Genomic DNA, 22,637 nt, shown 5'->3' with positions numbered 1-22,637 from the left:
CTGGTGCGAGACAGTATCAAATGCCACTGGCAAGTCTAAGAACATAGTGGACACAAGCAAACCATTGTTTCTATGTTGGTTTATTATATTGGTAAAATGTAGTAGTGCAGTAGTGATGCTGTGCTGGGGCCTAAAGCCATGCTGTGTTTCTGAGAGCAGGTTATTTGAGGTTAGGTACTGCATCAGCTGCATATGGATGCATTTCTCTAATATTCTGTAGAGTAGGGAGAGAATTATTATTGGCTTGTAGTTATTAAACTCTGCAGATGTGCTGCCTTTGTGCAGTGGTATGATGTAGGATTTTTTCCACAGTGATGGGATGTGTTTTTCTGCCATGGACCTATTAATTAGGATGGACACACGGAAGGCTATGACTTTTGTGGACATTTTTAGGTAGTTTGATGGTAGTTGGTCTACAGTTATGAAGTAGTTTTTTGTTTAAGGATCAACTTCCTTATGAGCTGGACTAAAACTGAAGGGCTGTGGGTGGTTTTGACTGAACAGAGGCAGAGAGAGAGGAGGGCAGATGTATTAGTGTCTAGAAGGGATACGGTCCATCGTATTTTCTGTTTTTGGAGATGGAGTGGTGGTCTTGCCAGGGTGGAGTAGTTTATTTAGTGATGACCAAAAGGTTTTGGGTTGTTTTTATGTTTGTCTTGTAGGCTGGTACAGTATCTTTGCTTATCCTGTTTGACATGGAGTTTTGCAAGGTTTCTAAGATGTCTAAATTGCTGGAAGGCATTTTGAGCTCTATTTTTATACCACTTTTTCCAGGCTTTATCCCTTTTTGTAATGATTTTTTTTTGGTTTCTTTTATCAGCCATGGTGTGGGGTCGGTCCTTAGCACCAGTAAATAATAAAAGAGTAGGTTATTTAAGGTATACAAGAATATGACATTAAAGTGTTCTACAGCAGTATCTAGTGCATTGTTCCAAGCACAAGCCAGTTACATAATTTTAGTGTTTCACTGAAAATATCTTTGGTGAAACTGGTTGTATTTCATATCTGAAGATAATATGTTTATCTAGGTTAAGGAGAGTTCTAATAGCATATGTAGGTTAAGTCTTTAGGTATTATAGTTTAACAGTTAATTTGTTAGGATATCCAATAAAGGATACTTTCAGCAGTATCAATGTTATTCCCTGGTGGCATATAAATTGCTGTAAAACATATAGTTTTCCTACTGCAGATTTTTAGGTGTGTTATAAGAAGTTCAACATTGTTAAATATGGGTACTTCCTGTGGAAGTAAGGAGATAGTTAGGACATTTTTATAGATGATTAGTATACTACCTGCATACTTGTTTTGACTGTCAGGCCTGAGTATATTGTATCCAGGGAAGTGGGGCGACCTCATTATCCTTCTTTTTTTTTTTTTTTTTTTTTTTTAAACCAGGTTTCAGTTGCTATGACTCCATCAGGAGAGCACTTGGCAAAGTAAGCATGTATGTCATGGATTTTATTGCACATACTTCTTAGGTTCATATTTAGTAAGGTGAGTTTAGGTTCTGTTTTGTTGCCGATATGAATTAAGTGACTTGTTTATTTTAGGATTGGAAGTAATGGTTTTATTAACAGTGGGACCTGGGTTGGGATGAATATCTCTGCTAATTTTTTGAATTGATATTTTACAGAGGGAAGAGTGTAGCCTGTTATATTTTGGTCTTGGTTTGGTATCTGATTGTAAATTTGGACATTTAGTATTGAGATATTTATAGATAAATCAAATACGATCTGTTTGTACAGATACAGTATTACAGAGAAAGGCAAACTGGTGAGATGTTGATATTCTTTGTGAGAATTTGTTGAAGTCAAGTATTTGAAGGAGGCGGATCTGATAATTGGTGATGAAGGCAAGTAGAGTGAGGAGGAATAGTAAAATAATCTGAGTTAGGAGCATCTTGTTAAACTTGGGTTTTATCTTTGTTGTAAATTAGGATAAAAAATATTAGGTCGTCACTGGGTTGATTTGTAGGGATGTAATTGGATAGTTATAGGGGAAGGATTAAGACAGTTTGAGAGGGAGTCGGGTGGTAAACAAGAGTGGGTGTAACTATTGGGAGCAATACTATTGATTGTTTTCTTCTGGAGGGAACTGATGGTATTGGTTTGAGGAATACATGGGTGGTGCTGTGAAGTACAAATGTACAATAAGAGGGAGTGGGTAAGAATTGGAAGTATGGTAGGGGACCGGAGTAAGCCCGAGCATTAGGGAGGGCAAATTAAGCGGATTGAAAACTTGGCAGAGAGACAGAGAAAAAAAAAACAGCGTCTTAACTTAAAACAGCCACAAATCTGCTGACACAGATAAGTAAAAGGAATACAGTTTAAAAGGTCTCTGAGCTAGTAGATGAAAGTCTTGACTTTGTTCCTCTAGGACACAGTTTTAGTAAGACAGTTAGTCCAACATCACCTTGACCTGACTAATGGTGATAACAGTAAAAAAAAAACTGTACAATGTAAGGAGGTTTCTATGGACTTTGAAATGCAAATTCCAAAGGCCACCCCAATCCCCACAAAAACAATGAGAAAAAGTAAGCCAGAATGCAGTAGTGCATCTCTGGAAAATTACTGGTTCAGAACTCAAAGTGATTACACAAGAAGTGAAATAAACTTAAGGGAGGGAGACAGTGGACTGCTAAAAACAATGAAATGAGAAAAGTTAAATGAGAAAGTACCAATGGGACTGCTGTGTTCTAAGAACATGGAGCCATTATAGTGGACAAAGTTTTGTTTTAGGCTGCCATCATCTTTATAATTTACATAAAAATATAGCCCACAGACCTGTGTTCAAACTGCAGACTTCACTGTCACATACACATCTATTTGTTTGCTGGGACACTTTTAAAGCAAAATAAAAACACTATCTTGTACAAGGAAAAAAGGCATCTGCTTTCCAGGCCTTCTTGCAAGAAGTCCTGGAAGAGAATCATGCTAGTCAACTGTTCAGAGAGAAGGAAAACAGCTCTACTTACGGAACTCCCCACAGATGGATCAAATCATGGAGAACACCCTGATCTAGTTTCCATTTGTGAGGGTCTGCCCTGGTCCTACTCAGCTTGTCTGCCACACCGGTTTGCTCTGATGGAATGTAGGAAGCCTGTAAAGTGAGATGTGCTGTAACACTATATTCTAAGCTAACATGGCTAGTCGGCAAAGGGAGTACTACCTGGTTTCCCCTTGCTTGTTGATGTACCACATGACTGTGGTAACATCAGTAACTATTTGAACAGTTTCCATGGACCAAAGATGTTTCAGAGAGTTGCGTGCTTTGATCAGTGCAAGCATCCCCTTGATATTTATATGCTTGCTTCCGTCCTTGGTGTCCCACATCCCCTGCATTTTTACTTTTCCTGAAACTGCTCCCCAAGCAAAGTCCGAAGCATCTGTGGTTTCTGAGTAACTGCTTTGGAGCATGGAGGGAGAAGGGGAGACCTGGATTTAAGGATATTTGCTGTTTCTACACAAAGGTTTCTCTTCTGACAACCCCCAGCACTGAGATTACAAAAGATAAAGAGTGTTGATGCTGTGACCAAAGATTTCAGATGCCACTCTATCCTTCTCATGAGGAGTCTTGCCAGCGGTATTATATGAACCATAGTACCATGAGATCCAAAATCTATAGGTATTCCTTCACAGTCACTGAAGTCTGAGTGGAAATCCTTAGAAATAAATTTAAATAAAGATCTATATTTTTTTCCTGTGAAAGAAAAGCTCTTTGAACGGAGGTGTCTAGTTGACATCCCAGGAACACGATCTTGTGTGAAGGAATCAAGAAAAAATTTTGAATGTTTTCTTGGAAACCATCTTGTGTAAGACATCTCTCACCCAAGCGAGAAATTCATGACACACTGAAAAAGACTGTGCAAAGATAAGCACTTCATCGAAATATGGAAACATGTGGATACCCTGCAGCCTGCAATGAGCTACAACTGGATCTACACACTTTGTGAACCCTCTTGGTGCAGTGGATAGTCCAAGTGGTAAAGCAGATAAACTGATAATGTGATCCAGACACACAAAACCTTAACTCATTAACACCCATGTGGTGTGGAATGTCATGCCTCTAAACAGCCTAAACACAGCTTGCATTCCTGAACATATTCTGAAAAATAAACTTAAAAAGCGTAAGACAGGTAAATGTACATATTTCTACACAACTAGACAAGTTATCAATAAGAAGTACTCTTTACAGTGATAACAGTCAGTGCATTCACAGCCTTTCCATAAATATAATTTATTATAATGCATACAAACTGCAAATTATATTTTTTGCTAAACTTTCACAAACGAATTAGCATATCTTGGAAACTCTAACCAAAATGTATTTTGTTAGACAATTTTTGTTAGATATTATAGAAATATGAATACATACACTTTTTTCTTCAACAACATTGAAGGTTTCACCTGATGTCATGAAACAGTTTGTAAGGCTTTTTTTTTTTTTTTTTTTTAAAGTCTTGTGTACTTATGGAAATATTTTCATAATCACCAACTACCACCATCTCAGGTACAGTGGGATATAAATGGACATTAATGAATTTGTCTACCACAATGGACTATTATACAATGCCTAGGGCTTTCAGTTATGAAAATATGAACACAAATATAAAAACATGAACAATAAGCGACAAATACTGATTAACTTCTCTACTGCAGGACACCCTAGATTAACAAACTTAGTGTCCCTTTGTTAAGAACGCCTTGAACTTTCTAATACTACTTATTAGCTGGTAAGTTGCTCAGCTAAAGAAGCCAGGCTCAAAAAAAAAAAAAAGAAAAGAAAAGTTATGGATACCATACGGAGCTATGGGTGTTTAGTACTAATATACAAAAAAGCGTTTTAGGCTTGAATGTCTGAAGTCTGGATGAATGCGGATGTGATAAATTTCTTTTAAGTCCAGTGTTACTAGCAGCACATCTGAAACAGGAAGAAGAGCCAACAGGTTGGAAAGTGACATCATTTTGAATTTGGGCACTATCAGAAGCAGGTTTAGAAAAGAAAGATCCAGAACAGGTCTCTTAATAATTTTCTTTGTTTTTCACTTGGAACATCCTTGAATAAAAAACATTCCCCACCTGGGAAGGAGGAACTGGTTCTATCACTTCTTGGAACGGCACATGATGAAGAACCAGTAGGGGAAACAAGAAAGTCTGATCTGGAAGATGAGGAATGACCACCTGAAAATGAGAAACATCCTACCATTACCATCTGTAAACATGATGAATGATTTTCAGAACCCATTTATATGGAACTATCTGCTGTCAAAGAGTAAAATTGAGATTCAGACTTTCTAGAAGAAAAAAGGGGACAGGGTGGGAGGAAGTCACAAGGTGTCAATCTTCAGACCTGTTGGACTGTGTTTGGTTTAAGACTTCTTTTTGGAAACCCCTTGCCATTGCTTCTTAAACATCTGTTTACCTGAATTTTGTTGAGACTCTTATTCTGCCTTTTTTGTTTTACTTTTGGCCAAAATTGGATGAGAAGATAAAAAATTCCTTGGACAATTGGGAAAATGGGGGCTGAAAAATAAATTCCCTCGATCAGCTTGCCCCTTTCATTAGAGTTTTTCATCCCTTCTGCAACAGAGGGGCAAACACTAAACCTCTATCAAAGGGAGAATTTAAAATCTAAATCTCACTTTTAAAATCTGGGAAGTTCTGAGAATGCAGCCATGCAAACCTTAGTTTCTTCCATTGGGCAGCTCTCACTATTCATTGCTTACAGTGTATGTATGACTAAGTTATTAAAAGCAGATTTTTTTCCTAATTAGAATAAACTGCAGATAAAACATTCCCCACACTTTTGCAATATGTCAGAAAAAGTCATCATGTACTAACCATAATGCTCCATCTGTGTTGTCCATTTTCATTTATCCTCGACATATGGGCTCAGTTCTGAGCATCGGAACCGACTTGGCCGTTACTACAGCTCGTGGTCGCCAAAAAAAAAAAAAAACTCTTGAGCCTAACCCTTATGCACAATGCTCCTCTCCCAGTTACCTCATTCTGAATTTGCAGAAAGACAGAGAAAAAAACCCAAAAGCCTTCACAGAGTCCATATCTGGAACCATATAACAACAACACTAGTGACATATGTCCATTACCCGTTCCACCAAAAACTTCAAAGGCAGGAGGAAGGAGGGAGGGGAGTCAAGGAACAATGAAAATGGACATACACAGATAAACCTTATGGCAAGTACATAATTTCTTTATCCCATGTTGTCAATTTTTGTTTTATCCTAGACATATAGGACAGAATCCCCAGCTACCTTAGACCTTTGAAAGACTCAAGGAAGGATATTCCTGAGCACCATAGAACCAAATGATGCTTTTCCCTGAGCACCATAGAACCAAATGATACTCTTCCCCTAGAGACCAGATCAAACTTGTAATGAGTAATACAGGTATGACGAGAAGCCCAAGTTGCTACTGCACAAATATCATCCATAGACGTTCTCGATTGAAAAACTGATGAAGTAGCTACAGCTCTTGTAGAATGTGCCTTTAAATGCCTTTGCAAATTAATTTTCTTTTTATTACAGATGAAAGAAATACAGTTTTGAACCATCTGGCTAGTGTCACTTTGCTCACTGGCTGACCAAGTCTTGTACATGAAAATGACAAATAATTGGTTGGATGTTCTTAAATTCTTAGTTCTGTATACATAGAAACATAACTGCCTGTGAACATTTAATAAATGTAAGCAGTATTCACCTTTGTTAGCAAAACTGGAAAAAAATACAGGTAAATTAATAGTCTGATTGACATTGGTCTCTGACACCACCCAAGGCAAAAAGGACGGACTGGTTCTTAGTGAAATTCTGTCTTTGTGGAAAACCAGGTAAGGAGGTTTAAATAAGAACTGTATTTTTGAAATCCTTCTGGGAGAAGTTATTGCCACTAAGAATATAGTTTTCCAGGATAAAAACTTTAGATCGCATTCAGCTGATGGTTCAAAGGGAGGTTGAACAATGTTTTTTACACTAAGTTTAGATCCCAAGGTGGGGTAGGATCTTTGTAAGGGGGTTTTAGCAAAGCGCTACTTTTAAGAAGGCTTTGCAAAGCTTATGAGAAGCCAAGGATTCTTCAAAACCATTATGGAAATTAGAAATAGCTGCTAATTGAATTTTGATGGTAAACTGGGAAGCACCTGCCTTGAAAAGTGAAGCTAAAAATTCTAGGATTTTATCTATGGGCACTGAAAAGGGATCAATATTGTTGTCACAAGCCCAAATGGTAAACCTCCTCCATTTCCTAACATAGAGTTTATGGGTAGCTTGGCTTATGAGAGGCTAAGAAAATATGAAGCACCAGGGAAGAAAGTGAAGCTAGCCTGGCTATTAATGGAACTGGAAAAACCAAGCTGTCAGTGTAAGGTTCATAATGTTTGTATGAAGTAATCCCTCTGGGGAACCATATCTGTTGAGGCCAATACAGTGCAATAAGGATTACTTTGCTCTTCAGCCAGAGTGCTTTCTGTAGGAATTTCGGAATTAGAGGAAACAGGGGAAAGGCATACAGTAGTCCGGAGGGCCAAGTGTTTAGAAGAGTATCTCTCAGTGACTCCCCTGAGGGGAATCACAGCAAAGTAGTTGCTGCACTTGTTGTTTAGAGGTGAGGCAAAAAGGTCGTAGCAAGGCTGGTCCCACTGGCAGAAAATGCTTTCAGTCACGTTTGGATTGAGAGACCACTCGTCAGGCAGGAGAATACATCTGCTCAGTTTGTCTATCACATGTTGCCTGTTTGAAGTAGAATTGTTCCCAAAAGAAGAGCAGTTTGAAAGGCTTGCAATCCTAAAAGCACTGCCCTTAGCTCCAGGACATTTATATGCAAGTTGGATTCTGTGGGAGACAAGTGCCTTGGACAGTCTTGCCCAGATAATGCCCCCCACCCCATCTGGGAAGTGTCTGTGGTCACTATGGCTTTGGGTTGTGATGGGACAAAGGGGGGACCTAGAAGAATGTTTTTGAAATGTATCCACCAAACTAAATCTTTTCTGCAAAGACTGGTGATCAAAATCAGGTCCGACAAAGGTTGGTGCAACTCTGACCATTGAGATGCTAACTCCCATTGCAGTATTCTCATGTGATGTCTTACTAAGGGAACTAGAGTTATCATTGCTGCCATGGAACCTAGTGCTTGTAGGACTACAACAGCAGTTACTTTCCTGCTGCTGATTATTTTCTGGACCTGAACTCTGATTTTCTGTAATCTGACAGTGGGAAGAGAAGCTATGGAAGTTCAGGTATTTAGAAGCACTCCTATGAACTCTAAATTCTGAGATGGGGTCAATTTTGACTTTTCGTAATTTACATTTATTCCCAGATAAGAACAAATGTGAAGCACATGGTCTCTTGCTTCTATCAACTGATGCCTGGTCTGAGCAATAATGAGGCAACTGTCTAGACACGAAAACACTCAGATCCCCGGCAATCTCAAGTCAGCTGCTACTACTGCCATACATTTGGTGAACACCCTGGGAGCTGCGGTGAGACCAAAGGGCAGAACTGTAAATTGATAATGACTGGCTCCCAGCTGGAAATGGAGGAAATTCTGGATTGTTTGTCCATTTTTATATGGTAATACACATACTGAAGATCTACTGTGCACATCCAATCGTTCTTTTCCAAAAATGGAAGAATGGACTGTACTGTGACATCCGGAATTTGGTCTTATGAATGGAGTAGCTCAGTACAGTTAGATCCAAAATTGGTCTACAGTCCCCTGTCTTTTTCAGCACTAAAAAAATCTTGAGAAAATTCTGGACTTTATCTGGTTTGTTGGGACTTCTTGGATGACTTTTTCTAGCAGTTTTTTTTTATTTCTAAAACTGATTGTTCCCTCTGACTGGGTGGAACATCGAGGATTTTCTTGCATATGGGAGGAGGAAGGGAAAAAGGAATTGTACAGCCTCTGAATAGGACCCACTGCACCCAAGTATCTGATGTTATTTGTAGCCAGGCATTTTGGTGCAGGGATAAGAGTCCCCGAAAGCTTCCAGAGGAAGACAATTGGGCCTCCTCTTTCAGGAGTGCTGGAAGGGTTTAACAGAGAAAGAATCCCTGAAACCCTGGTTCTGCGGGCCACCTCTGCCGCATGGACAGCGCCTTTCATTTTAAAGTTCTTCCCTCTGCCCCTGGGGAAACTACCTCCTCGTGTGTCCTGAAAATGCTCTTGGGAATTTTTGAAGCAAATTTTCACCCTACCTTTTTGATTCCCGGAAAAGGATCGTTGGGTAGTGAAAAAATGTATGCTCACAGCAAAAAGGGTCTTTCCATCTTTCTTACACCTGGATAATGTTTCTTTAACTTTTGGGCCAAACAGGGATGATCTGTCAAAGGCACATTGATGAATGAAGACTTAAATGACCCTGCAAAGTCACATAGGTGCAGCCAGGTGTGTCTCCTAACAGCAATGTCTGAACCCACCACTTTGGTGTTCCTTTCAGCTGCATGACCAATAAGCCTCACAGATGAATTAGACACAGACTTACATGATCATAGGAAGTTACTAGGGCATTAGCCCGGAGGCCCTTACAAGCCTAGCCAATAATTTATCCCATGTTCCTACAAGTCAGCACTCTAGGCTACTGTCCAGCAAGGACACAGATTGAATTCCAGGGGTGTATATTCTGTTCCCCATCCAGTTATCTAGGTTGCGCTTAAAAAGCTTTAATGAAGTACTCTGCTTTACATGGAGAGGGAGTCTCTGGGACACAAATATGTCCCGCCAGCAAGTCCTACTGATGTCACAGACCAGGTTGAGGTCTCGCATGTGGGTTACTCGAGTGGAGCCTGACTTGCGGATATGCAGTAGTCCCATTCACAGCAGGGTCTGAGATTGCTTTGTATGCTAGACAGAAGTCACCTCTGAGGAGTCTGTAAGAAACTGAGCAAAGGGACAGTGCTTTTACCCTATCTGTGTAGGGGAGATGTTTGAGACCCTGGATTCTCTGTGTGAGGAATCTCTGTGGTCTCTTCAGCTGCTGCATGTGCTTTGTGAGGTACATGCTGAAAGGGGCACTGTATTCAATAATTGGTCTTATAAGGGAAGAATACAAAGATTTTATGACCACACTGTCCCTGGATGAGATACCCTTACTAATGAGGTGGGCCCATGTAGAAACCTTTCCATACAACAGAGGCAATAGTGGTGGTCAAAAGTCAGTTTGCTATCAACCTGGGTTCCCAAGTCCCTCATGACTGACTGCATGCTTAGTGCCTTATTTTCAATGTGACAATTTGTGGGGGATTCATTCTCCACAAAAGGGATGATGATGCATTTTTTGGCATTCAGTTTCAGGCCATGTTTCTGGCACCAGTCATTTGTTTGGGTGAGACCCTCTTGGAGGATGTCCATATCACTAGGAAAATTGATAGCACACAGCTTGCAGTCATCTGCAAACTTGGTCAGCCAAAGCCCACAAAATTTGGCCTGCACCTCTGAGAAGTATATCCCAAACAGCAGAGGCTGCAAGACCGATCCTTGGATTACACTGCTTGTTACGGGTCTATTACTCGAGGTGGCTTCCCCTATTTTGACTAGCTGGGTTCCATCAGTGAGCCAGTTTATTACCCATCTGGTAACATATGGATTGATGCCTAGTTGAGAGAGTTTATCTATTATACCTGACTGCGGAATAGTATTGAAGGCCTTGGCCAGGTCAAGGTAGGTGGCATGCACCATCTTCCCCTAATCTATGACCCTGGTGACTTTCTCAAAGAAGTCAACCAAATTTAATGGGCATGACCCCCCTCTTGACAAAACCAAACTGTATGGGATCAAGTGTCTGGAGGTTGCCAATGTCCTTGTTAATGAGGTCCATGATAATCCACTCCATGGTCTTGCAGATCAGGCTAGTTAGGCTGATGGGTATATAATTTCTTGGATCGGTGGACGCTCCACCTTTGTGCAAAGGGATAACAGTAGCTGTCCTCCACTCGGCTGGGACGAAGCTGGTACTCAGGCTTTGGTTGAATAGGGTGTTTAATAGTGCTGCAAGTTCCTATCTGAGTTCATGTAGGATGCAGCCTGGGATGTTATCAGGTCCCATGGAGACTAAATTTTTTGCCTCTGAGAGGGCAATGATGACTTGCTCACTAGAGATAAGGGGAGGGGGGGTAGGTGCTGGGGATATACTGATGGGGTAGACAGAGGAGTGAAGTTTTCACTGAACCCGTCTGCCAGCATGTTTGGCTATATCTACAAGGTTTGTGTATGTGGTGTCCTTGACCATCAGTTCTGAGCAGATCTGGGTGCTTCCCTTGAAACTGCGGACATATGTGAAGAAAGTCTTATGACTGTCTTTAGTAGATGTGGCCAGTTTGGACTCAAAGTTTGCTTTGGAGGATTTCACTAGTGCTCTTATTTGCTTGCACAGGCTAAGGAGAGATTGCTTCCAATTAGACACCTGCTCCTTCTTGGTCCTAGACAGCAATTTTTTCCTTTCATTATAGTTTATTTATTGTTGATGTCCACCAGATAAGTTTACTCTTCCTTGAGGAGGAGGATTTCATCATGTCTGGTATTTCTGATTTCATGCAGCTATAGAAATGCTCATATAGTACTTTGGTATAAGTTTGGATATATGTGCCAGCTTCTCTGGAGGAGGAGGGGGCTGTGAAGCTGTTTATACCTTCCCTCAGGAGGTTGTAATCAGCTTTGGAGAAGTTTTTTGTTTGACCCTAGCTGGGGGGGTGACTTCAAAAGTGACTGCTTTATTTTACTAGGGATGATGACACTGTAGGGATGCTGCAGTGGTTACTTATGTTGGTTAATACCAAGTCCAACATATTTTCACCTCTTGTGGGGGTGTAAACCAACTGGTCTAAGGCATATAAATTGACGAAATTAAGGAATCTTTGGGCATTTGTGTTTTGGCATGAGTATTTCTTCCAATTTATGGATGAATAGTTAAAGTTACCCAGGATCAGGGTAAAGGGTAAAATTTGGATAGATTCAAAGAGGTCCTGATAAGTGGAGTGAGCATCTTGATTCAGAGTTGCAGGCCTGTAGCTAGCTATGATTTGAATAAGGGTCTTGTTAATTAACTGCACCTGTAGTATTTCCTGTGCATCATACTGTTTGACCAGCCTAGAGGTGTGTATGCCTTTTATATAGATTGCAACTCCACCTCCTTTTGTTTTGCTGCCCACGGCTTGGGGTCTGAATGAATGATGGGATGAGTAACCTGGTATGACTGGGGTGCTCTCCACAGCTTTGAACCAAGTTTCTGTGACTGTACAAATGTCAGCTTCTTCCAGGGTTATGAACGCTTGCAATGAGTGCAGTTTCATGTTTAGACTCCTAGCGTTTAACAGCATAACCTTTAATTTACGTTTTGATGAAATTTTCATGTTGGTAGTTTTAACCTTATGACATTGCCTAAAAAAGGCACTATGGGGGAGGCAAGAGCCTTTACCAGGAGCCTGAAGCGCAAGGGAGACAGATGCAGCCAATCTCTGGCAAAGCATCATGGCTTGTCAATCCTGTCATCCCAGGTTGTCAGGTACTGGATCCCCTTTGAATGACACCAGAAACTAAGCCAGTTGTTAAAGTCAATCATTTTCTGTTTGTATTGCGGCATCATTATGGATGACGGTAGAATGCTGCTTAAGGCTAGGGACATACCTGCCTGGGACACATACTCAGCGAGCTAGATCATGTCTCTCTTCATATAGTCCAGGGAGGTTCGTCTCAAGTCATTCACTCCAACATGGACTATGACGGAGTCATAACAGTACCTGTTGAAAGACTTGAGTGCATTAGTGATATGGCGGATTCTGGCACCCAACAAACTAACCGTGACTTTCTCCTTATCCTGGTGAGGGGCACATCTGTGTGTCTCACAATGGAGTCTTCTATGACTAATATGTTGGGTTTATGTTTAGGCCTTAGTGGCTGTGAGAGACATGTGTATGGACTATGTGAGGTGTGTGGGGCGATGGAGTTTGCGTGCATTTATGCCTCGGAGCTCTCTCTTGTTTGGGTATGCTTTTGTTGAGGGCCTCCACATTTGTGGGAGTGTGTTGTGTAGGTGTGTGTGGTGTTTGAGGTGTGGTGTTTGTGTTGCCAACCTTCTCAGTGCCAGATATACCGGTTTGTGGGGGGGGGGGGGCATGACACTAGGTGCTTGATGTATTTGCATCTCTCAAATTGTGTTCCTAGATGGCAGTAGTAGAGGATTGTCCTTGTACATGAGGCAGTTGCTACACTGCCTCAAGATGCCCATATCGACCAGACTGGCAGGAGAAAATGTAGGAAATTGTCCATCCATATTTGTCAGAAACTGAAAGAGTTAAGAGGGTAAAGGGAGAAAGGTCTACGAGTGGTACTACTAGATGATAACACAAGTGCTACTAAGGGAAAACCTGTACCTGGAATAGCTCAAAAAGGGTAAAAACATGCAGCTGAAGCTTTGGATGCAGCAGACCTGTATCTAGACTATGCTACTCAACTTTAAGGTTAATAACTCAGTAAGAAAAAACTCCGAATGAAGCAACGATTAATCCACTTACAGTCAAAAGAACAGAACTCACAGTATGAAAAATACAGTTAAACAGCAATTAAATGCAGTTAAACAGTAATGAAGTGCAGTAGATAGCAATGAAATATAGTTAATAAGTAGACTGCTTTGAAACAGTAGCTCACAATCACAACAGTAACAGACAGCACAAATAAAGCAGCGATTCAGTAGAATACTGTCATCAATTTAGTGAGGCTACCAACAAGCAGTAATTAAATACGGCAAACTAAATGCAGTTGAACTCCTAAGCATAAGCAGCAAAATGAAGTAGAAAGAAATAGAGTTTTTTTTTTTTTTTTTGAGTAGAAAGTGAAGAGATAGAAGATAATGAGAGAATTCAAGGTTCAGAAGCTAAAGGGGTGGCCCTTTACTAAGTTCTCACTATAAACAGTAGAATGAGCCAATGTAATGTGATTGGAGGGAGTGTCCTATATCAATTTTATAAACTAGAGGCAGACAACTCAAAGCCACCAAGACTTCAGACCACCACAACAGCTGGGTGGGACAAAAAACAGTTGCACAGACTACACAGATGTACAAGCAAAACAGAAGTGCAGAAAACAGTTGAAAATAAGCACTTAACTTTTTCTAATATCTCAGCAGAGCAAATGGCAGAAGGTCTCTCACTGCAGCTTTGAACAGCTCCAGGGCAGCCAACTGGCAAGCAACCTTTTTTTGGACCACCACCGAAATGGCTCCTGTAAGGGTATCTGACAATTCCTTGACTAGATCCCTTTGTAATCTGGTAAAATCTGCCAAAGAATTCAAAGACCTTAAGGCAAAAGTTGATGATGCATACATCCACTTCCCAAATATAGCCATTGCTCGAGACTCTCTGTTGGGTGGATGGACAGAGGAACTCTCCTTGGCCAGTTCCTTCTTTGTGGCTGTCGCCACAACCATGGCATCAACAGCTAACTCCTTGGCCCAGAACTTTTTGTCTTCAGTGGCAGACAGAATTCTGTCAGGTCCTGGGGATAGATTCAATAGTATCAGGGGGCTTCTATGCCCACTGAGAGACCAAATGAATGAGCCCAAGAAGTAGACAGTTGAGTGCCAAAAGGCTGCATGTACACTGACTCCTCGGAAGAGAGATTTTGGGACTTCCAGTAGTCACCCCTCTGTTTAAATATTTCCAGGATGCCTCCAAAGGAAACATCATCAGGGCGAGACCTTGGGGATCACTCTCCTTCATCGAAGTCGGTGTCTTAGGGGATCAATTCCTCTGGGGAATCCAACTGCTTCCACTTCCACTTTCTCTTCTTAGGGACCTCCTCACTGGAGTAATCTGGAAAGGTATCAGAAAAGGAGAGAATTGTTATATGGCACTCCCGCAGTCTCGGCACCCACTGACAGTGGGAGTGCAGGGTTGAATATCCAGGTGTGAGGAGGAAAGGGATATTTTCTCCAAAGTGGAAAGGGTTGACTGTTTGACTACTGCAGTCAGAGCTCTCTCCATTGCCTCGAAAGCTGGTTCCCTTAAGAGGGAAGGGAGCCCAGAACAGAGAAAGACTGCCTTAGAACCATATCAGTCCCTGCTCCAAAGAGACAGCAACAGAGACCTAAGCTGGAGTCAATTTGATCCGTGCAGAAGCCCTAAGGTAAAGAGAAAGCTCCGAAAAAAAAAAAAAAGTCTCAACTCCAGTTGCTGAGAGCTGACAGGACAGCTATGGCTCCAAGAGGTCTCTGGATCTGATTGGACTTAAGACCTCAGAGCAAGAACTGGTTCTGAAGATAGGGATATCGCCGGAACCAATGCATTTGGGGGTGGGCGGCTTGGAGCCGAAAACACTAAGGATTCAGATGAAGTCAGAGGAGGTAAAAAAAGATTTGGCTCCTATACCTGTGGGGGCTGCAGCCAAAGAGGTACCCAACAATCCTCTCACCCACAGTATCTTATTCACCAGCCTCTCCACATCATCCTCAGTTAAAGTTTTAGAAGAATGGATAGAAAGGATGGAAGGTGATTTTGGCCTTTTCAGAAAGGGCGAAGGGAACCTTCCTGAAAAGGGGTCAGCAGAGGGAGAATCATAATGGATGGCTTCTCAAATTGCTTACTCGGTGCCTAAGTAGTTTGCAATGAGGGAGATGTCTGCACTGATGATTTTGGTGCTGAAGATTCAGGATGCTCCTGCACTAATATTGTAGGAGCCGAAGACTTAATCTGATCAAATAGTGCCGGCTCCATAGGTTCCTTCAAGACCAAAGTTTTAGTTATGGTGTCAGTCGGTTCCAAGGATTCTAAAGGAACCAAAGATTTAGATCTTTTTAATGACAGTGCTGGGGAAGTAGAAGGCACACACAGACTTCCCTTTTTTGATTTTTCCAGCATTTTAGTAGAGAAAGAAGGGGAAGACACATTGGTCTTACTCTTGGCTTTTTCTGAAACAGATATAACCTCACCAAAGGCTGACTGGATCATACCTTTCAAAATCAGTTTACTTTGTCTTTCCACTAGTGCCCTGTGACTGAAACCATGACTTATAGCACAGTCTTCTTCAAAGGTGAACAGGGTCCAAGCAATAGACGCACAATAAATGGGCATCAGACATACGGATTTTGTGTCTGCATTTCTGGCATCTTTTGAAGCCAGAAGGGACTTTTCATAGTTATTGCTGACAAACCTAAAGTTCTCAACAAAGGCACAAATAGACTAGCTATATGCACCCACACACACACAGGTAGAAAGGCCTCACAAACAGGACACTCACTACTAACAGTCCCCCCCCAAACATCTTTATTAAATTTTCACATATCACAAAGGCATTTGAGGCACATATGGCATTTATATAAATGAAAAACATACAAAATGATACCACTTTAGTTGCAAACAGTTTTCATCACAGACACCATTGAAACCACTGTACTTGCAAACATTATACACCATGTATAAACCATTCACTAATTGTCAGTTACGCATTATATGGCTCATTCAAATCCTCCCTCTTAAACCTTCTTCCTGCTCTGCATATAATGTTCCCACAATTCCTATTTTTCCTATGTAGTTTGCTCCTTCCTTTTTCTAAAGATCCCAATTCCAGTTGTTTTATCTCTGTTACTATATTCACTACTTCTAGTGAAGTTGGTCTAGACTGATTTCCATTTTCTAGCAATTGCATTTTGGAAGCCACCATAATTAAACTCAGCAAGGTTTTACTATGTCTAGGCAATTCTGATTCTGTAGTGCAACTCAAAAAACTCATCTCCCCAGTCACTCCAATCTGCTCACCCAGCATCTTCAACTGAGCAGTCTGCAGGGAATCCCTACAGTTTACCAGCTCATTACACTCCCAAAACACATGTTCCCAGTCACCTCTTTCTTGCCCATCACACCTTCAACATTTACTATCCACCTGAGGAAAATTTCTTTGGAATCTACTTGGGGTATAAAAATACATATGTAAACACTTTCAGGCAAAGATCTTAAATCTTCTAGACTTTGTTGCATATTTGGGAGATATACATATATCCCACTCTTGTCTTTTTGTGAATTGCTTATCCAATCTCTCTTCCCAATCCTTTCTAAGCTCCTCTGACTGATTATAATTATCATGCAATGTTTTATATGCTTTACTAATTATTCCTTTTTTAATGGCAGCTTCTGTTCTAGATTATATTAAAAACTCTACCAGTACTGGTCCTTCATTTAGGAGCCCCCTACTTCTTTCTCTTTACCTGTGCACTAATATCAATCTTTGATATGGAAGGTAATCTCTAACCTGCAGCCCAAATAAATTCTTGACCTCTTCCCATTCTATTACTTTTCCCTTACTAGTTATTTTCTCCCAATACCTTGGTTCCTTTGCCAGCTTTCTCCAATAAATTCCAACCCTTTCTTCCTATTATCTGTATCCCTGACCCTATTGGCAAAATCTGTTTTCTCCATTCTCATGCTGGTTTGGTTCTTAGAATACTCCCTGTTTTATGAACATAATACTCTGTATGATTTTGTTTTTTGTTTTTTTTTTAAACAGAAGGAAACTATCAATGACAGATCAGATTATAGGTGTACGGAAAGGAAAGAAAGAAGAGGACAAGTTCAAAAACTTAGAAACGCAGTTGGTAGAGTTATAAAGTTAACGATTAATAAGATCAGTAATAATAAAGTAGGAAGGAATTCGGAAAAATATAAAAAAAATATATATTATATATATATCATATATACATACACACACACACACACACACACACACACATATATATATATATATATAAAACTAAAATTAACCGCACTCAAAAAAATTGAACGAAGAGAAGAAATTTTAACTAAGAAATGAACTTCGTGACAATAAAAGCATTCAATAAAATAGTAAATAACACCAACAACTCTTGTAGAACTTTAGCGCTTTCGTCTTATTTATTATCAAGACTTCTTCAGAAAGACATGTTTCATAAGTATGAAATACTTACTTTACTTATGAAACATGTCTTTCTGAAGAAATATATATATATATATATATATATATATATATACACACACACACACACACACACACACACACACACACACATCAAAAAAATACTTAGCTTGAGAGCAATGGCGAACAAGTCTGTCAGAAAAAGCGTCAAACGAGATCTGAGGTAACTGGGAGAGAGATTTTGGCTACCATGAGCTATAGTAACAGCCAAGTCGGTTTCGATGTTCGGAACCAAGCCCATATGTCGTGGATAAAATGAAAACTGACATCAGATTAAACTTTTAACAAGTGAGCCTAACAATTCAAAATTATGAAAATCAAAGTTGCAGAAGCATATACTTGTTCCTCATACCTATCAATAATTTTTCCATCCTTAGATAATTCTAATTTACTATAAGTGTTTATCAGCAGTGGAATTAACTAAAACTACAGCTGTTGGGTCAAGGTTTGGGAATAGTTTACAAAAATTTTAAATACTGAGGAACTCTATACATCCTATTTTAAATACTGAGGAACTCTATACATCCTATATGCCTTTTTAGGGGTAGTTGGCTATCAGGAAAACTGCATGCAGTAACACACACATCCTCTAACGGTGACAGCACAGGAGGAATGGGAGTAGGTTCTTGAAAATCCTTCTGTAACAACTCATAGCATTTTTAAGGGACAGAGAAACCTTAGTATTCTCCCACCGAAAACACTGGTAAATTCTAGCAGTAGTCTCAGGTCAAGAGAAAACCCCACTGTAAAAATCAGAAACTGAGCTCTCCTACAAAGTCTGAATAAGAAGTCTGAGGGAAAAAACTCCATCAGTCCCTGCATTTTCCTGTTCAAATTCATGAAACTTGAATCTTTTCAGGAAAAAAGGAATCTCTTTCTTTTACCAGAAACTACTTTAAGAAAATAATCAATAGCCTAAATTTAACCCTCTGCCAGGCCCAATAAATTACTCCTATCCAAACAAAATTGAGGAGGAGGAGTTACACACTTGGTTTTCTGTTTCTTTAAGACAGTAACACGGATGGCCCTGTTTTTCCTAACAGCAACAGCTGCTTCCCCAGGGATGGTCACAGGATTTTAATAACAGAGAAACCACCTTTGTTCCCTCTCCAAGGGCCAACAACATTAGCTCTCCCTTACCCACTGAGGGGCCCCAAGAGCTGCAGAAGATGTGGCTAACCCCTGGGTGCATAGTGGCTGTAGGTGCTACCCTAGATGGGTCCATGGTAAAAGATGAGTGGTCTGAGGTACAACAAATTCCCACAGCAGTCACCCATCTGTGGCTGAGGCAAACTTCTAGTCTGCGGTGGTGGCAAAGGTTTTTTGCTTAATTTACTTCTTTTTGTGGCTGGAAGGAGGAGTGACTGTGGGACCTGTAGTTTGTTCCATGGTCAAACCAAAAGCTGTGCCTCTTTCCCGGGCAAAAATAAGCAGAAATTGCTAGTAAACATTACCAGTCCACAAAACTTTATTTTTTTGACAAAGAGTAAAAGGCACTTTAAAAGATTAAGCCAGCCTCACAAAAGAAAAACAAAACCATTTCTCTACAGAAAAAAAATGTTTTCAAGTTACTTTACATAACGTTTCAACTGCTAGAGAGAGACATGGGAAACAAAAGGGTGCTCCATTTAAAATTATGTTGCAGTCTTGAGACAAAACACTCCTAGGTTTAAAATAACTTTCCTAAAGAGGAAAATAATAATACATCATGAAAATTAAGAGTTTTTCCCCCCAAAGGGAACTTATCTACCCAGCAAAAGAAATGTCAAGCAGATTGTCGAGCCTCGAAAGTCTCAAAGGAGCATACTCTTTGGTGGCAAAAAAGCTCTGAAGGGCTTTGCACCCTAACTTGCCTTTTAATCAACTCAGCTTGAGCTGCTTGACAAGCTTGGGCATGTAGAAGGTACCCTGAAGCTTTGGAAGCTGAATGACTATTATATCCTTAACAGTATAAAATCCATATAAGACAAGGCTACTGCAGTATTTATCAATGAGATGAACATCTCAGGTTAGGCAGTCTCATTTACAGGTTCATAGGTTAGTACTAGGCTGTCTGTCACTGTGGGCCATTTTAAGCCTAGCCAAATTTCCCAACTCTAAATCAAACCCTGTACTCTCTGGCTGCAAGACAAATATCTTAACCATTACGCCAACTCCAAAAATAATACTGTCATTGACGATGTATCAACTTTATATGTGAATACTAGGCTAAATGCCTTGAAGGGCTATTTTAAACCTAGCCAATAAGCCAAACTTAGAATCAAACCCTGTACCTCGTGTCTTTGAATTGAAGAACTGAACAGTTATGTCAATCAACATCATATTAGTTGTCATGTGGGACCTGGACCCAAGACCTCCAGCATACTTTGTTGGTGTCACTGCCAGTGGGCCAACAAGACCTTCTTAAGGAAAGCAAAGGACTCATCTGGGATTTGAAATTAGAACTTCTTGCACTCAAACTAAAGTCTAAACGGAGGTCAGAATTAAACCCTTGTAACTGTGAGGTTAGGACCTTAACCATTACACCAAACCTCCCTTACATGTTAATTAACTGGTTGGAAAACAAAAACACTGTCTAAAGATAAACCAAACCATTCACATTGCACCTTATCAGATAATTATCCTATATTTGAAAAGCTACCAAAAATAAAAAAAATAATGCTTTATACCTGAGGTTAAAAGCTTCTGCATCAATAGTGGACTCTGTGAGAAGAATACGGACATTATTCAGACGTCCATGCATTACAGCCAAGTGAAGAGCTGAAAAAGTAAAAAGATAAACTAAATGAATGGTTTTATGACAGAAACTTGAGTTAATATGTACTAAATTAATGATTTTATGACAAACTTGAATTAATATGTACTTTATGTATTGCATACCGTTGTTGCCATTTTCATCCACAGCAGAAAAATCCACCCCGTTCTCCAACAGCACGGAGCAGACGGAAGACATGTCCTGCTGGGCTGCCAGATGCAATGCTGTCTGACGATGCTTTGTCAGCTCATTCACCTTTGCACCTGCAAGAAGCTACACATCACCAAAATACCAAGGGGGAAAACAGAAAAAATAATACATTTAGATACAGTTATAAACTATTAACTATAATTTATAACCTTTCCAAGTACTTTTTATTTCAGTTTCTGAAAACCAGCTACCCCTCAATTCCATACTAGGTGAACCACTGCCTTACAGCTGGTATCGCAATGCAGCAGTAGTGGTTACAGTAAAAACTGCACATAATCTACCAAATGGCAACAGCTCCCTACAGGTTCCAAAACTAACCACTGCAAGAGATTACCCCTTGTTTCTGTAACAGCTCAAAACATGTTGTATACAAAATTAGAAAGCAACAGGTGGTAGAAAAAATGCAGTTAAAGTTGGCATGTGTCAGACAGGCATCACAAATATAATGTAACTTAAAATTTTACTTCAAAACATAACATGCCTATTGTTTCTGTTTCTACACAACATTAAAGGAAACAACGGCTTTGCTACGGAATATTAAAAGATATAGATGAAACAAAAATGCAGAGGAAACAATCTCAAGTATTGTGGTGAGACTTTCCCAATATTTCACACTTCTATTTTCATGAAGCCATATATTTTTAAAAAAGCAGTGGAGTTCTTCACAACTAGAAAAGTACACAGTTGACTTTGACAGCTTAGCAACTATTTGTAATGGGTATTACACTGATTTTCTGATACATATCCACAACAAAAGTCAAAACATGTTAAAATCAAACCAATAAACTTTAAAAAAAAGTTCTGTGTAGTCCAATCAAATATTTATTTAATGTTTTTGACTCTTTCAACACTTTAGACTTCATAAGAATAAAGAATACTAAAGGCGCTCTTTAAATACATTAAATGAAATAAAACATGCAACTGCTACATCACAAAACAAGATAAGAGAACACCACACAATGCTTGATGCAATACAAGTAAGGCATAATTAACTTTTTATGTGTTGCTGCAAGGGCTGAATTATACTATGATTTGTAGACTATATGACTGACGCACAGCCCCTTTCACCACCTTCAAGGCCTTAATCTTAAATATGCCATTTCTTAAAATTATTTTTGATATTGATACTTCTTTATTACTATGGATTTTGATACTGGGGCTACAATTCAGGTCCCTTTTTTAAGCTCAAGTCTGTACAAAAATGAAGACTTTACATACAGGAGTGTACTGCTACTGCACTTTATCTTGTAGCATTTTTTTTTTTTTTACTTTTCTGTTCCATTTTATGTTATTTTTAACACCACACCTTTTGAGCTTGCATCTAGTATTCATCTGGCTTGCAAATCACTTTCTGCAAGGGGAACAGCACCATTTACTGGTGTTTTCAGGTAGAGCACATTACATAAGCATTAAACTATGAAATTCACCCTGGGGATCACTTCTGTGGCTCTGCTCAACAGGGGCACAGGAAAATAACTTTCTTGGGTGGAGAAAGCCAGGGAACCTTGTTGGCTAGGCTTACATAGGTCCTTGGGCCGATAGCCTAGAACCTACCTATGAACATCCGGCAAACACTTAAAAGAACAGACTGCATTCCATGGTAGTAGTACCATCAGCTTGCTATACTTTAATTCTGGCTATACCTACACTGGCATGTAATGTAACAGTGCAGTATGCAATAATTTACTACTGTACTTTTTTTTTTGGAAAAACATAGCAAGATGTTA

The 22,637-nt window shown here is 39.9% G+C and overlaps 1 protein-coding gene across 1 annotated transcript in view; it reads right to left on the bottom strand.

Annotated features, from left to right (window-relative positions):
- The window catches only part of ANKFY1 (ankyrin repeat and FYVE domain containing 1), a 1,799,901-nt gene that overhangs the window by 444,951 nt on the left and 1,332,313 nt on the right, over positions 1 to 22,637 (bottom strand). Inside the window, exons 23-24 of the mRNA XM_044082101.1 lie at positions 20,826 to 20,973; positions 20,615 to 20,705 (exon numbers count right to left, since the gene is read on the bottom strand). Coding sequence (XP_043938036.1) covers positions 20,615 to 20,705; positions 20,826 to 20,973 — 239 coding nt within the window. The remainder of the gene's footprint in view (positions 1 to 20,614; positions 20,706 to 20,825; positions 20,974 to 22,637) is intronic.

The sequence above is a fragment of the Protopterus annectens genome, chromosome 9.part0, assembly GCF_019279795.1.
Source record: "Protopterus annectens isolate FY-2018-M chromosome 9.part0, PAN1.0, whole genome shotgun sequence".
Taxonomy (NCBI): domain Eukaryota; kingdom Metazoa; phylum Chordata; order Ceratodontiformes; family Protopteridae; genus Protopterus; species Protopterus annectens.
Note: the sequence above shows the minus strand (reverse complement) of the source record. Positions and strands in the feature narration are given on the sequence as shown.